The following is a 14,396-nucleotide window of genomic DNA, read 5'->3' on the forward strand; positions in this document are numbered from 1 at the left end:
ACTACTTATTCATTATTTATCATACAAGGTGTTTCAATTATGCAATCAAGAAATAGTAAGAACATCAGTGAGTTAAGCTACCCCCCCTCCCCCCCCACATGCACAGGAGGAATAGTGATTAGTCAAAATGCAGAGCCCAGGAACAAATCACTTTGAATTTCATTCACATCAGCTGTTTGCCAGATCATTTCTGCAACACCTGGGAAATCAAAGTCCATTTGCAGATGATTCTTTAACAGACCAAATAAATGTAACCGCATAAATATTACTTATATCTGCATTTATTATGCATGATGAATAAATATTATAATTTGTGATAAATAACAGCAGGATTTTTACTTTATAAAGCAGTGCCCAGTTAGACCAGCTGTTAATCAGGCAGTCCCAGATGCCATCTAGTGGCTTTCAGAAAGAGAAGGCTACCACGTAAAGTACTTCAGTAAAAGGACCCTATTCAACAAGCAGGACGGTTGTGCTTGGAATTTGCTTTGTGTAGGGACACTTCAAGCTCTGAAATCGTTTTGAGTACAACAACAAAGCAGAGGCATATGGTAATATATCTGTAGGTAAGAAAAGTGCTAATAAGTGGAAATAAGAGCACGTTACAATGGAAAACAAGAGTGCAAAGGGAAGAAGTAATGCAACAGGTAAAGGGAAGCAGCTTAATATTTTTCTGTCTCCTAGTTTTTCCTTGATATTTGAGTTGCATGTTAATGCCAAATTAGGAAAATTCCAGTCTGACATGCCTGCACTTTGCACAAAAGTGGGCAAAGCCAGCATTTCTTAATCCAGCCTGCCAGTAAGTCTGCCGCTGCAGTCTTGACCAATCTGCTGAGACTGTTAACACCAGCCGCGAGCACTGCACATTATGGAAACCTCTGTCCCTGGCACCTGGACTTAATCCACTGCCACCCACTTCTCTCCTGCAGCAGAAATGACACAGCGATGCCTAACAGCTGCTACCAGCCGGGGCTGGCCTGATGCTTGCAGCTTCCTTGACCCGCTCTCTTGGCCACGGCCTCTTGGGGTCTCGGTCATTTCTGTGCCACTCCAAGGAGAGCAAACACAGTGGGGGCTCAGCAGGGCCCCACTCCAGCAGATGGCACAAGGCAAAGCAAGGCTGCGTGGCCACACGGCCACGTGGGAGCTCAGACTTGCTTGCTCAGAGTGTGTCCGCTTCTGACAATTACTAAGGTGTGTTTTAAATTAAATTGATTTCAGCTAATAGCAAACAGAGTAATGGTGCCACTGCCATCTACCCTAGCTGTGGTCTCCATCTCCACGTCTGTCAGTCGCTCCCTGTGACTATAAGCCATGTACTCAGCAGAAAGCAGAGGCAAGTTTTGTGTTCTGGAGAGTGCATGACAATTTTGAACTTTGCTATTGCTGAAGCCACTATAACATAACCCATGGCAATCTCCTAAAGCAGATCACCACCTTCTAGCATCTTAATTTGCAAATCTGTAAATCAAAGGTAACTACCCCTACCTCCCCGTCTCCTCCCAAACCTTGCAATGCGGTGTGCTACAGTAAACACTGTCACATCCATCTTGCAGATGGAGAGGTCCCAGCAACCTGACCTGCTGACACACTTCAGGCCTTTTCACTGCCTTGCAGCTTATTTGCAAGCAATGCATTCAAAGAAAGTAAGATAGCTCCTTGTATGATTTTAGCATTATGAAGACCATACAAGATGTCATCATCCTGCATAATTTCTTTGTATATATATTGGTAAACTACAAGGTAACAGAAGAAGAAATGCCGGGAGCTTAGGCAAAATGGAACCAAAGAAATCCTGTCTCCCATTTCCTATTTCCCTCCTTAGTCTCTGAAGAAACAGTGATACTCACTTCGTTTTCTAAGGCGACCCTTACAACCTACCTCTATCGCCTATACACACCATAAATGGTCCTGACCTTTAAGAACCTTGATCACACACCAGTGGTGTGACCCATTGCAAGGTATATTCCAGTATGAATATTCCAGTGCTGAGAGCACTCTTCACTTAAAAGACTGAGACAGCCTTTAAAACATACAGCTGTGTCCCAGTTAAAGTTAGTTGGGATGCTGCTGTTACCAGGACACCCATGGGATTCTCATCATTATTGGTTACAACAGTGAAATTGCACAGAATCAGACTCAAGCTGAGCTCCTTACTGAAAGCATTTAAATAACATGAAAGAAACTAAGGTACTCTTTATGTACCAAATATAAAAGGCAAAAATCTAGAGGTCAACGTCATTAGAGATGTTACTTACAGGAATTCTGGGGTGTGGAGTAAAGAAGGCTGTCTGGAAAAGAAACCAGAGCGTTAAAAGAAGCACATTGACAAAAGCGTTGTCTGTTTTCCTTGAAATGTAATAACTAATATATTCTTCTTGTCATTATAGGCTCCATGTTGTCCACCTGTAGGTTTCTAAATGAGCACCTCAACATATTATCAGGCTGCTTAGGAGAAAAAAAGAAAAAGAGCACAAATGTCAGACATTTACTAGAGTATTTGAAATATGAACTCAAAAATATCCTGTGTCTCCAACCACTATGAAAATCCAAACTATGTTTAACCTTGAGTTACTGGCAATCTCCAGCTCACTTTTTCACTTGGAGCCATCTTCAGCATCATTCAACTTCCTGTTGTGGACCAAATTCAGCACAGCGAACAAAGACACAACTTCAGCTAAATCTGATGGGAACTGTGCTTTGCTCACTCCATGGCTGAGCTTGACACGTTGTCTTTTTGCTTCATACCACTAACAAAATGTATATGTCTCCACATGGCTGGTTATCTTAGGAATTACATAGTCACCCTCAAGGACTAACCACAAAAGAGGATCAAGTTTTGTCAACAGAGGCAGTATCTTTTATTAGGAACTGATAAAATAGGATAATCAGACAAGATTCAATCTCTGGTGAAATGACAGTATGCTGAAACTGTCATCTATTTTTCCAGCTAAAATGGAAATTACCTCTCCCTACAAACACAGAGTCACAGAAAGCACCCTTTGGCACAGACTAAAGAACCAACTCATGGCAGGGAGGAAATTATAATACTTCCTGCACGGCTGCATGAAGGCCTGTAGGCCTTGGGTTTTAGCCAGAAGACCTTAATTCAAACTCGCTCCATAATCTGCTAATGTGGCAGCTGTAACCGGCTGCTGCAAACAAAGCTGAAACATGGACCTCTGCGATTTTCCGGAGGGTCTGTGACTGTGGGATCAGCCCTCCCATTGTAATGAGAGGACTGTTGCTCTTGCTTAGTGCAAGCTGGTTGTTCAGCCTGTGCTGGAGGGAACTGTGAGGTTTATGTATTTACATTCAGTAGATGCTGGTTTAATAGCCTGTAGTTAACTTTACTGTAATTACGTTCACGCTTTCCCAAAGGCAAGTGTGCAGGCTCATTTTAAAGAACAATAAATGAATGTTTTCTTGGTCCTTTTTTATTAGCAGAAAGGGTGCGTGCAGCAGGTACGACTGGTTTGGTTGTGCGTAGAATTCAGTGCTGAACCGAAATATCCAAGAATGGGTTCCAGCACTAAAGGGTCTCTCTGAGTCAACAGCACAACACAGCACTGCATGGGACAGAGGCTCAGCAAGGCTAGAGCAGCGCTGAGGCTGAATCCTCCCCTAAGCATCGACATAAGTTCAGGTCAGTGAGAACTGGAAACCTCTGCTTTTCCTGGGAACAGACAAAGTCAAGTTATTATCCACCGGAATCTCTTCTCCATGAGCCAGTTTCACTATAAGATCCCAGCTGGGAAAATCTAGTTCACCCCAGAAACTCTGTATCAGACAGCACGTAGCACATGAACGTCTTCACTCACAATCTTCTTCAGATAGCTCCTACAGCTGCTTAAAAAACCACAAAATCCATTTAACTGCTATGACAAGGCAAGGGCACACAGAAATCCTGTTTACAAAGAGGAAGAGGAGGGCACAGCCTCCCAAAAAATAAAATATCAAATGCACCTTGATATTCCTTCTCTGAAGCTAATGGAGATACACCCAGGGTAAATGGGTCCTGATGTTTCTGCGAAGCAGAGATCTTGAAAAGCCTTGATACTGAGGGATCTGGGTGGAAGAAGTGTGATGCCTAGATTATCATTACAGTACAGAACACAATCTTACTTACTGTTCCAGGTAAGCCTGGTGGTCCAGGGGAACCCATATCACCCTAAAGAGAGAAGGAGAACAGTATAACCAAGGATATAAAATGATGCCCAAATAACACTCAACATCATCAGCAGGAAGATGTGACATTACCAGGTGAGATTTATTCAAATGACAACCTGTCAATTCAGTGACATAAAAAGTCCCCAGAGTGCCTTCTCTGATGGATGGAATTTTATCCACTGTTCTGGCCAGAATTTCTGCTGTCCTCATTTTGTGCTATGCAAGATGCTTACTTTGTTGTCTTTATCACTTCACAGGTTAGTGAATTTCTAGAGTTATCCATCCACTGTAGGAGTGGCATGGAGCTTAATTTGCATTTCAGGTTAAAGCTGATCAAAATTCTTGGTTGAAAAATATATTCTGGTAAAACTTCTTTTGTGTATGGAAAAAAAATCTTTTTCATCAAAAATATGCTTTTCTCAATTCAGTTCCCTAATTTTTGAGTAAAAAATCAGCCTGTTACTGGAGTATGTCATGGAAGTTGTAGTTTGAGTGCCTTAGCTGCCAGTGACCTTCCTACGGGTTGTGCTTCACAGACAATTTCATTCCCCATGACACATCAAAGCCAAGAACTACTAACACCACTATTCAACCTTCCAGAGATAGGAGACTGGGGTGCCTCACTGAAGATGTCATTTGACCACTCATGAAAGTACCACCACCTCCAGAGATGGTGGAAGTTAGTGGTACACCTAGAGCTGATATATCCTAGGAATAAAAGCAAAGGAAATGGTGTTGCTCAGGATAGAATAAAACGGCAAAAAGAAATTAGAAAGTCTTAATACGACAAGAAAAATCAAAATAAAGAAACAGCAAGTAGACTAGAGATAAAAGGCAGGAGGTGCAGCTGACTTGCCCAAAGCCTATGGAAAATTTACTATCAAATAGTTATAGTCCTCTTTATCATCAGCTCTGCATGACTGGAAGGATGTACTGTTCCTTGCTTATGGAAGCCAAACCACGCAATTAGCTAGGTCTCATTCCAAGAAAGCCAGTCCTCCTGCATCCCAACCTGTCTGAAGAGAACCAGCTGCATGAACCTGGCCAGAATCATGGTGCAGAGCTCCCCAGAATTACACTCCGACATAAATCCAAGCCACAAAAGGCTCTGATGCTGACAGCAGAGAAAGTCATCTAGTATCCACTTCCTGATGGCTGCATCACCACTATATGCAGAACAAATTTTTCATTATATAGCCATCAGCATCTGCAAGGTCAGTGCCTTAACTTCATCTTCACATTCACAGGGGTTGGATGGAAATTTTGGTGGAAATCATCCTTGTCTAGTTCTCTTATTTTCACCAATATTAATGGTGGTGTGATGGCAGAGACCCAGATCATTCCTTAAATTACTGTGCTATCACATTACAGTCAGGCAGAGAAAAGTTCTTCAGAATTCCAGACTCATTTCTACCAGCCAGTTCTAGAACAAACAAATGTTTTTTTTTTTTCCCCCTTGAATTAAAGCAACTTGAATTATTTCCTTGAATTAACGACACTGCCCTTAGATTTGATCAAACATTACTCCTTGCATTACCCAATAAATGTTTGTCTCTATCCCTCACACAGCTTTTTTTGCCGTTTCTCTGTAAGGCTCAGCTAACAAACTTTAATTCTTCTCAGAAATCCTCCTCTATCAGCTGCCCCACATCCCTTTGTTGTCTCTCTTCCTCCCTTGTCTAAGGAGGCAAATTTTTATTTCATGACTCACCTTTTCTCCTCTTTCACCTTTGAATCCAGGGAGGCCATCTTTTCCTTTTTCACCCTAAAAGCAGGTAAAAGAAAGCAGGAAATATGCACACTTTGATTTGATTGAATCAATCCCATTACTGCGCTGCTACAATGACACTACAACATTTTACACTTTCAGATGATCTTACCTGTCCTCAAGATGCAGTGCCAGCAATTAAATAAAAAGGTAGCAGTAGTATTTTTTTCCAGTTGAACAAGAGAGGCAGCAGAATGGGACTTACAACCCAAGAGGACATTCATACTGTCTGTTTTGGTTATGTTAAAGGATTTCTGAATCATCTTCTCACTTGATTGTTCAGGGAACCTGATGCCCTGAGTGATAAATGTTTAACAAGGATGATGTGAATACTCCTCAAAATGCATGTACAACATGTATTTATCCTGTATTCAGATAGGAACTAGCTAACCCACATGTCTACGATTTTATACAGAAAGAGAATATATTATATATTCTATGTTCTACAATATATATAGTATAGCAAGTCCCATGGTAGCACTTCATTTGACTTTAGATCTTGCTAACACTTAAGCTATGAGGCAACCGACCTCATTCAGATGGCTCAATTTTCTGTCAAGCCCCTGATCCAACTACTTCCCAGGGTGTAGGTGCCTCTGGAGGTCTGGAACTAGCCAGGGGAAAGCAGTAGACATCAGAACTTCAGTGAAAGTTAGGCCATCAGAAAATGATCCAGCAGTCTGGCATCTTCTCCAGGGTTCACTGACAAGAGCGATTTGGGTTGGTTTTGGTTGTTGTTGTTTTAACATTTTTTTAATGTTCTTAAATCATGCAGGTGCTTCTGACAGTGAGGCGCAAAGAGAAATGCACCTCTTCTATTGCCTTGTGAACAATATGACATCAATCGTAACCTTCTGGGTTTAGGATAGATACTGCTCACTAGCATCTCCATTGCAATTAGGAAAGGTCAATAGGCAGTGCCACGTTAGGAGGAGTAGTGGGTGAGCTTGCTGGATGCCAGCGAGCTGCTCATCACAGCAATCACACCAAGAAAGAACGTCATCTAGAGATGTTCTTAGAGAAGTCCTCCTGGCACCAAACAGGCAAACAAAATCAAGTTGTGGCTCAAAGTCGCTCACCTGATCTCCCTTCTCTCCTCTCAGTCCAGGTAAACCTTGGGGGCCAGGAAGACCTGCTTCACCCTGAAAGTGAGATACAGCAGTGCATGAAATCTAGGAACATGCATCAAACATGGCTTCTATTAGTAAACTTCATCATTCTCAAACATAATTAAGAATAAAAAGTCACAATAATGTGTCAAATTCTTCTCTCATGCCTGTCAATTAAAAATCCATCAAGTCTGGTCCTCAGGGTACACTAATCTAGCCAGGGTGCCCTTAGGCTGGGAAGGATGAAGCCTTGGTATAACTATCAGTCTCTTTGCATGGCTAATACAAGATCGTTAATTGTTCAGCACTCATAGTGATTGCAGATGGTTTCCTCTTGATATCTAGTTACAGTGACGCATATAGTCTATATTGTAGGCCAGGATCTGGTCCAATGTTTTCATGGGACTGATTCTAGATGTAGTTTGCTGGGAGAGTACAGGATCTAGTTTGATTATGAGGTAATTTCTTTCTCTTGGGAAATCATGATTTAAAACAGCTGCTAAGACCTCTCCTTTTTGCCTTTACACTGTTAATTGAGACCATGAAATTTAGGACAGGTTTTCTTTATGCTGCCTTGTAGCAATACCACACAAGCAAATAAGAGCAGCTAAATATGAGTTCTAACTTTTTTCCCCCTTTTTTAAAAGATCTGGTCTAGTCTGGAGATACAAACACTGTGATGTACTAATATGCATAGTATAGATGCTAATAGACGAGCAGATCTAGAATTTTCTGGATGTATTATTTCAAGTTTGGATGTCTTTCCATTTAAAATTTACCTTTCAGTTCCTTGCTTTTGGAGTAATTACAATTTCTGCGTAATGTGGTTTGTTCTAATAATATCAAGTATTCTCAAATTTAGCTCCAGGTTGACCCAGTTTGTTATTTGGGAGTAACCACATGGTTTGCTATTTATTATTAATTTATTAATTATTATTTATTATTTATTTATTAATAGTTTGCTATCTGTGTCTGCAGTGCAACAGCACAAAGGATTTCAGTCATGGCAGGACCCAATTTCATTAAGTGTTGTATGAATACCCAGCTAAGATGACGACATCTGCTTTAAAGACACTATCTTTGAAGCAGGGGAAAAGCGAAAACATTACTATGACATAGGCACAATGCATCTGCAGAAGAAATCAGGTGAGGGAATAAGATCTTGTGCCTGGGTGTAAGCGACGTGTGGAGGATCTTGAAAGACAGTGATAGCTGATGGCAGCGGAGCAGTGCTTTATGAGAGCCACTACAGGATCCCAGCTGATAATGAGATCCCTGAGATCATGACAAGGAAAAACACATGGCTTAACATTAAAGAAGGAAAAAAAAAAGAGATCTGGAGGATAAAAAAACAGGTGGCCTAATTTTGATCTCTGGAAAGAGAAACAAAGTTTTAATCACTTAGTAAGCGCTCAAGGATAGGAAGTTAATAAGAAACAGTCAATGTGGATTTGTCAAGAACTAATCATGTCAAACCCATCTACTTCCCTCCCTTGACAGAATAACTAAGCAGATAAGAAGGAAGCATTTGTGTGATATACCTTGACATCAGTAAGACATCTGATATAGGCTAACATGACATTCTCATTAGCAAACTACAGAAACACAGTGTAGAAGAAACATCTCTAGAGGAAGGTGTACAACTGACTTAAAAAACTGAATTAATACAGCTGCTACTAGCTGCTTCCTTTCAAACTCCAAGATATATGAAGTGAAGTCCTCTAAGGGTCTGGCAATATTCAATATTTTAATTTATGACTGAGGTGACAGAACAGAGAACATTTATAAAATGTGTGGAGAACACCATGCTATGGATAGAGAGGCAAGTGTTCTGGAAGATAGGATTAGAATTCCAAACAGCCAAGATGAATGAAAAACCTGTCAGCAATTCCTAAAATTGAATGGGTATGGATAGGCTACCACAACTTACAAAAGCTGCTATATGAGACTCCTCAAGGACACCTTCTTCCCCTATTCCCTCTAAGTCCAGTTGGTGATACAGATGGTGCATGTCCTATTTCATTGCATGAGGCAGTATGTGAACAGAGGTCATGACCATTTTCCCATTTAATCTTTGTAACAGAAGATTGGATTGACACTGGTAAGAGTGAGAGAGAGAAAATGAGGCACCGAGACTCTTCCACTGCTTACATATTCTGTGTACCTCAACAAACAAAGACATATCCCAAGGATATAAGAGTCTCTTATACAGATTCCTCTTTCTACAGATTTTCATTCTGAAGTAGAAAAGTTGGCCTGTGGATGACATCAACACCTCTGGTTAGTGGCGCTGACTGGGCTCCAGATAGCTGTGTGCTTTGGGAAATCCCAGGAGTTCCCCTTGTTCTTTGCTGAGCTCAGCAGTCATCTGATAAAACCCAGATTCATAAAGACTAAGATAGCTTTGTAACTTCTGAGAGTCAGCTGGGGTTATATCCTGGCAAGTATTCAAGACCTAGAAATGACAGTATCTCACTTTGTATCATATAGTTACAAAAACTTCCTCATCCTGCAGAACCAGCATCAGCATCCTGGGCTACTGTGAGGTGTGAGGGAGAAAAGGCACTTCTAAAATACTTCACCTCCTTTTTCTTGCTTACCCACCAGGAACAAGATGCCTGAATTTTTTACGACACACAAAAAAAATTGGATTTAGCATATTTTTCCTCTGGAACTTCCACATTACTTTGTCCAACCCTGAGTCTCGTTCATTCATCGGTTTCATCTTCAGTTGCAAAAGCAAATGGCTTGCAATTGTCTTGTTGTAGACAAACGGCTTTATTATTGCATGTGGTCACTTTATACTGCTCTGACAGGTAGGTCTGGCCGCTAAAACAATTTTTCCTACTCACCTGTTCACCAGTTTGGCCACGGCCCCCTGGTTCACCCTGGGAAAACAAAAGCACAATGTTAATGCTGCACAGGACTGACACTTCTGTAAGGAAGCTTTATCTTTATTACAGTGTGTCCCCCTGTTGTCACAACTCATGTTCTTCCACCTTTCCTTAAGCCACTGAAATTGGTCCCTCCATAGCTTGGGATCCCAGACCACAAGTATCCAGTGTAAATGCCATGTCAGGTGTTTCGACACACTCAGACTTGAGAGAGGAGCATCAAATAGGGTTTGACCTCCTGAAACACCATGAAATGTGAAGTCCAGATGCTAACCCACATCCTGTCTCTTATCCCTCCAAATTTACAGGAATTTTACTCAACTGACTTCAGCATAAGGAGAATGAAAATCAGGTCTTGGCTGACTCAATGTTCATAGCAAACGATAAAATGAAAATACATACCTTGGGACCAGCTTTTCCAGGAAAGCCTTCCTCACCCTTTTCTCCTTGTTCTCCCTGCAGGGAACACAAGTGAATATACAAACTCCTCTAATAGTACAGCATATGTGCAGGCAACAGTGAGGAATTCTTTGACTTAGATATCCAGTAACAGCCTGAGCATGTAAATGGAGCCGTATGACAGTATCCCACATTGTTTTTCCATTCTTGTAATATTTGTAGACACTGGAATAATTCTGGAATAACATAAAATCAACCAGTGTTACATTAAAGATGTCCATAGCAAATTGAGTCCCAATTCTCCCAATGTCTTGCTTTTCCCAAGTCCCAGTTTCTCACTTTTATTCACCAAAAAATGGGAGTTGGGAACTCTGCTGGACCTGGGCTCAAGAACTCCCTGCAGTCACACGACAGAGGCAAGCATAAATGTAGCATATTATTGGAGCAAATAAGGGTAACAGTGTCCAACTGTCAGAGGCAAGACTACTGCCTTATGCAGTTCAAGGGAGCAAATGGTTAAGGGCTGTCATCATTATTCCAATAGAGTGTGAGAATCCCCAAGCCTAACTTGGCCCCACACAGAAATGGCTCTTATACCCAACATATGGCACTTTTCCTTGACGTTTCATTTACATAGTGATGGCAGCTCAACCAGAATCTCTCCAACCTCTAAATCTCCTATCTCTCTTCTCCCACTGCAGAGACAGCAGAACAGACAACACTTCCTAAATCTGTCATTTGTAGAAGCTTTCAAGCAACGCAAAGAGGTAGGAAACAACAAAGAGCCATCTTTCTGTCACATGGATCCACAGAAAACTTGGATGGATGGCATCCCTTCTTTCCAGCCCTTCAGGGAGGAAAGACAAGAATGTCTTTGGGGCCTGCCACACTTCTTTCTTCTTCTTCTCCCAGTTTTTGCAATTTGTGTCTTGGACAAATGCCTTTACTTGCCATCATCATTGGCTTTCCTGGGTGACAGTCGAAGCTTCTCTGCAGTGCTCAGCTGTGTTTGCCAAATCGGCTATGAAGACTGGAATAGATTCTCTCATCCTTGCCAAATTTACAACCAATTCCATCTTCATAAAGTAGTCGGTATAATTCAATCACGTCAGCGATTTGGCCCCTATTTCACCAGTGGCTCAGAGATGTGGAATGGGGTGAGGAGGGTTCAGCTCTGGGGATCCACCACACTTTCGACCTACACTCGCTAGCTCACCTGGACAAGCTGCCCAGGCAACCAGCTTTAAACCCAGTGTATGTGGTGTCACTTGCCTTCTGACCTGGAAGTCCAGGAAGACCGTTTAATCCACCTTTGCCAGGCAAGCCCTAAATAAGAGAAAATAATCAGCTCTAAGGGCCTTTTCATTAAATCATTAATAGCAAGCTCAGCATAAGCATGTTCAGTTCATCCCTTTTGCCACTGGCCTAAGTTTAAGAGTAGAACCACCACTTCTTGCATTTTCTTCCGATTTTTTCACTACTGTGATTCAAACTACACAAAACTTGTTGCAATGCACATAGCCACTCGCCTCCCTTTCCAATATCCCAGTTTTGGTAAATGACCACTGGAGGTCAGTGTTGTTACAGAAAAACAATATAGAAGTCTTAGGTACTGTGGATTTTTAAATAACTTTAAAAAGTACATTTTTATTTATCATTCACTATAAGTCTCTATTCTCTATAGCTATATAGATTTTTAAAGTCTATTTCTCCTTTTATATATCAGTAATTTATTATACAATACATAGACTCTTAAAATTAAATTATACAATACCTACACTACATAGAGACAGACACATTTGGCAAGATAAGAATTAAAATGACTTCCTGTAACACATATAAAACGATGAGAAAAAGTTTTGTCCCCTTTCCAAGTGTCAGTCAATCACTGAAGCTGTAAGTGGCACTTCCTAATACTAAGTATATATTATAATTCATCTTTATTGACTTTAACAGCCAACAGATTTGCTATGCGCTCCTAAATCCGAGATTTTTGTTTCAGCTCTTAGGCCTGATGCAGGAAACCACAGGTATGGAAGAACGATGTCTTGCTAGATGCAAAATGATTTTTGAAAAGTAGCGTATAAAGAAAGTGTCATAGTCCAAGTGCATAGGAATAGTGGAGCTGCATTTGGTCAGTGCTGGTATACAACTCTGTTAAAATTATTGCTTATGAAAGGCATTCTAATTGTTCTAATTCTATAGATTCTGTTCTCATTCTAATAGATTCTAATGTTTGCATTAAAGACAGCAGTGGTGTAGCCGGCATTGAAACCTTGCACGCAGACAAGCTGCAGGAAAGGGAACACAGACTTGTACTCTAGAAGTAAAGTATCTGAAGGCACAGAGAGCCTGGAGGCCATGGAAGGGGTCCCTCAAAACTTACAGCTGGTCCTGGCGGTCCGGTTTTACCAGCAACACCGATCTCTCCTGGCAGCCCCTGAAAAACAAAGCCAGCACAGAGAACCATCAGCATTTCTGCCCTTTACAGTCGCCTCTTTGGAGGCTGCTGTTTTCCATTCAAATGCGATTCCCCCTTCCCCAGCAGGCAGTTCTCGGCCGTGGAGAGTCCCGTAGACATCGATGGATCCCCAGGTGGCACCGATGCAGATCCAACACTCGGTGCAGAGAAGCTGTCCCCTAAGGCCAGCAGCGGCTTTTCAGTGAGAAAGTACAACAGAAAAAACAAATGTTGCCAGAGGCCCTGGCTCAGTTCTCACTGAAATCCATGACCTAAACTCCCCAAGTGTTTCTTCTCTCCTTGATATAAAACAAAGAAACAAGCCTGTTTTCTTACTGGTGCTCCAGGAGGTCCAGGGGGTCCAGCGATGCCCTGCAGCCCTGGAGGTCCCTATAAGGGAAGAAGCAAAAACAGTTTATCAGACCTACAGATAGAGACTGAAAGCTTCTGGTCCTGCTCACTGAAGACTATTCTGATGAGCATCAGCACTGATCTTTATTTCACCAGCTTCTGTCCAAAAATGGAGAGATGCCAACGCACCTCCCAGGGAACCGCGCTCACAAGCAGAGCAGAAGCGCCTGCTTTCTGCAGGCAGCTGCATAAGCTACTAGTTTCTATCCCTGCAAGGTGAACTCCATCCTCGGCTCCAAAACAAGGGACGAAGGAGTTGAAGGCAATCAGCAGTAGCATGCAACGCAAAGCTTGTCCAGTGGAAATTCTCGTGGCATCCAGCCTAATTTCACCTTGATTAATGTTGTTTCTCTCTGAACTATTTACCTCTGCAAAAAGATCTCTGAAGTAATGAATGGAATAGGCTTGTGGTTTGGGTTTATCTATTTATTTATTTGGGGAGGAAATATTAGTCCATCTGTGTGCCTTCATCTAATGAAAAATGATGTAGTGGCTCAGGGGGTTAAAAGAAATACTCCACAATTTTAGCACTCTATGTTACCCTTGTTGACAGTAAAAGGTCCTCACAAACTCACATCTCAGTGCATAAATTCAATTGGAAATCTCCTTAATAGTCTTTCTTACTCATCTCCAGGCAGCATAATATTGCTTGTGGTGTGCCAACCTTTTTTTCTAATCTAATTTTGAGTCATACAATAGGGATTCAACTGTTTCTCTTGGGAAAATATTCTCTCAATAGCCATCACTTTTTCAGAGAGATTTATTTTCGAGTGTCGGGCAGATTGTTTCCTTTGGGTTCCTGGCAAAAAAAATGTTTCCATACTTGACAGATCTTAACAGGTTGCCTGAGATTCAGAAGTATTTGTTACCTTCACCTTCCACTGAAGACAAGATAGGATTTCTCCTCTACTCAAAATGAAGGACATGTTCATGTATTGTTTGGATCAGGACCTAAGCAAACAGCATAAGGAGGGATACACGACTGAGCTGAAGTTTTACCCTGCCCCTCTCTTTCTACCTTCCTAACATCATGATGTCATTCTTTTTCAGCTTCCATCATAGAGGGAGTTCTGATATTTTTACTTCAAAGAAAAGAAAAAGAAAGTGTAAGTAATTAAAGCTGAACAGATACAAAATGGAAAACAGCAAGTCAGCATTTTCCCTGCTAGACCTGTGTCACTATT

General features: G+C 41.5%; 1 protein-coding gene across 1 annotated transcript in view; it reads right to left on the bottom strand.

Moving 5' to 3' along the window:
• Positions 1 to 14,396, bottom strand: part of COL22A1 (collagen type XXII alpha 1 chain) — a 236,601-nt gene that overhangs the window by 52,604 nt on the left and 169,601 nt on the right. Inside the window, exons 25-33 of the mRNA XM_026113713.2 lie at positions 13,138 to 13,191; positions 12,727 to 12,780; positions 11,613 to 11,666; positions 10,344 to 10,397; positions 9,900 to 9,935; positions 7,018 to 7,080; positions 5,882 to 5,935; positions 4,130 to 4,171; positions 2,259 to 2,291 (exon numbers count right to left, since the gene is read on the bottom strand). Of these exons, the coding sequence (XP_025969498.2) occupies positions 2,259 to 2,291; positions 4,130 to 4,171; positions 5,882 to 5,935; positions 7,018 to 7,080; positions 9,900 to 9,935; positions 10,344 to 10,397; positions 11,613 to 11,666; positions 12,727 to 12,780; positions 13,138 to 13,191 (444 nt within the window). The remainder of the gene's footprint in view (positions 1 to 2,258; positions 2,292 to 4,129; positions 4,172 to 5,881; positions 5,936 to 7,017; positions 7,081 to 9,899; positions 9,936 to 10,343; positions 10,398 to 11,612; positions 11,667 to 12,726; positions 12,781 to 13,137; positions 13,192 to 14,396) is intronic.

This window comes from Dromaius novaehollandiae, chromosome 2 (genome assembly GCF_036370855.1).
Source record: "Dromaius novaehollandiae isolate bDroNov1 chromosome 2, bDroNov1.hap1, whole genome shotgun sequence".
NCBI classification, from domain to species: Eukaryota; Metazoa; Chordata; class Aves; order Casuariiformes; family Dromaiidae; genus Dromaius; species Dromaius novaehollandiae.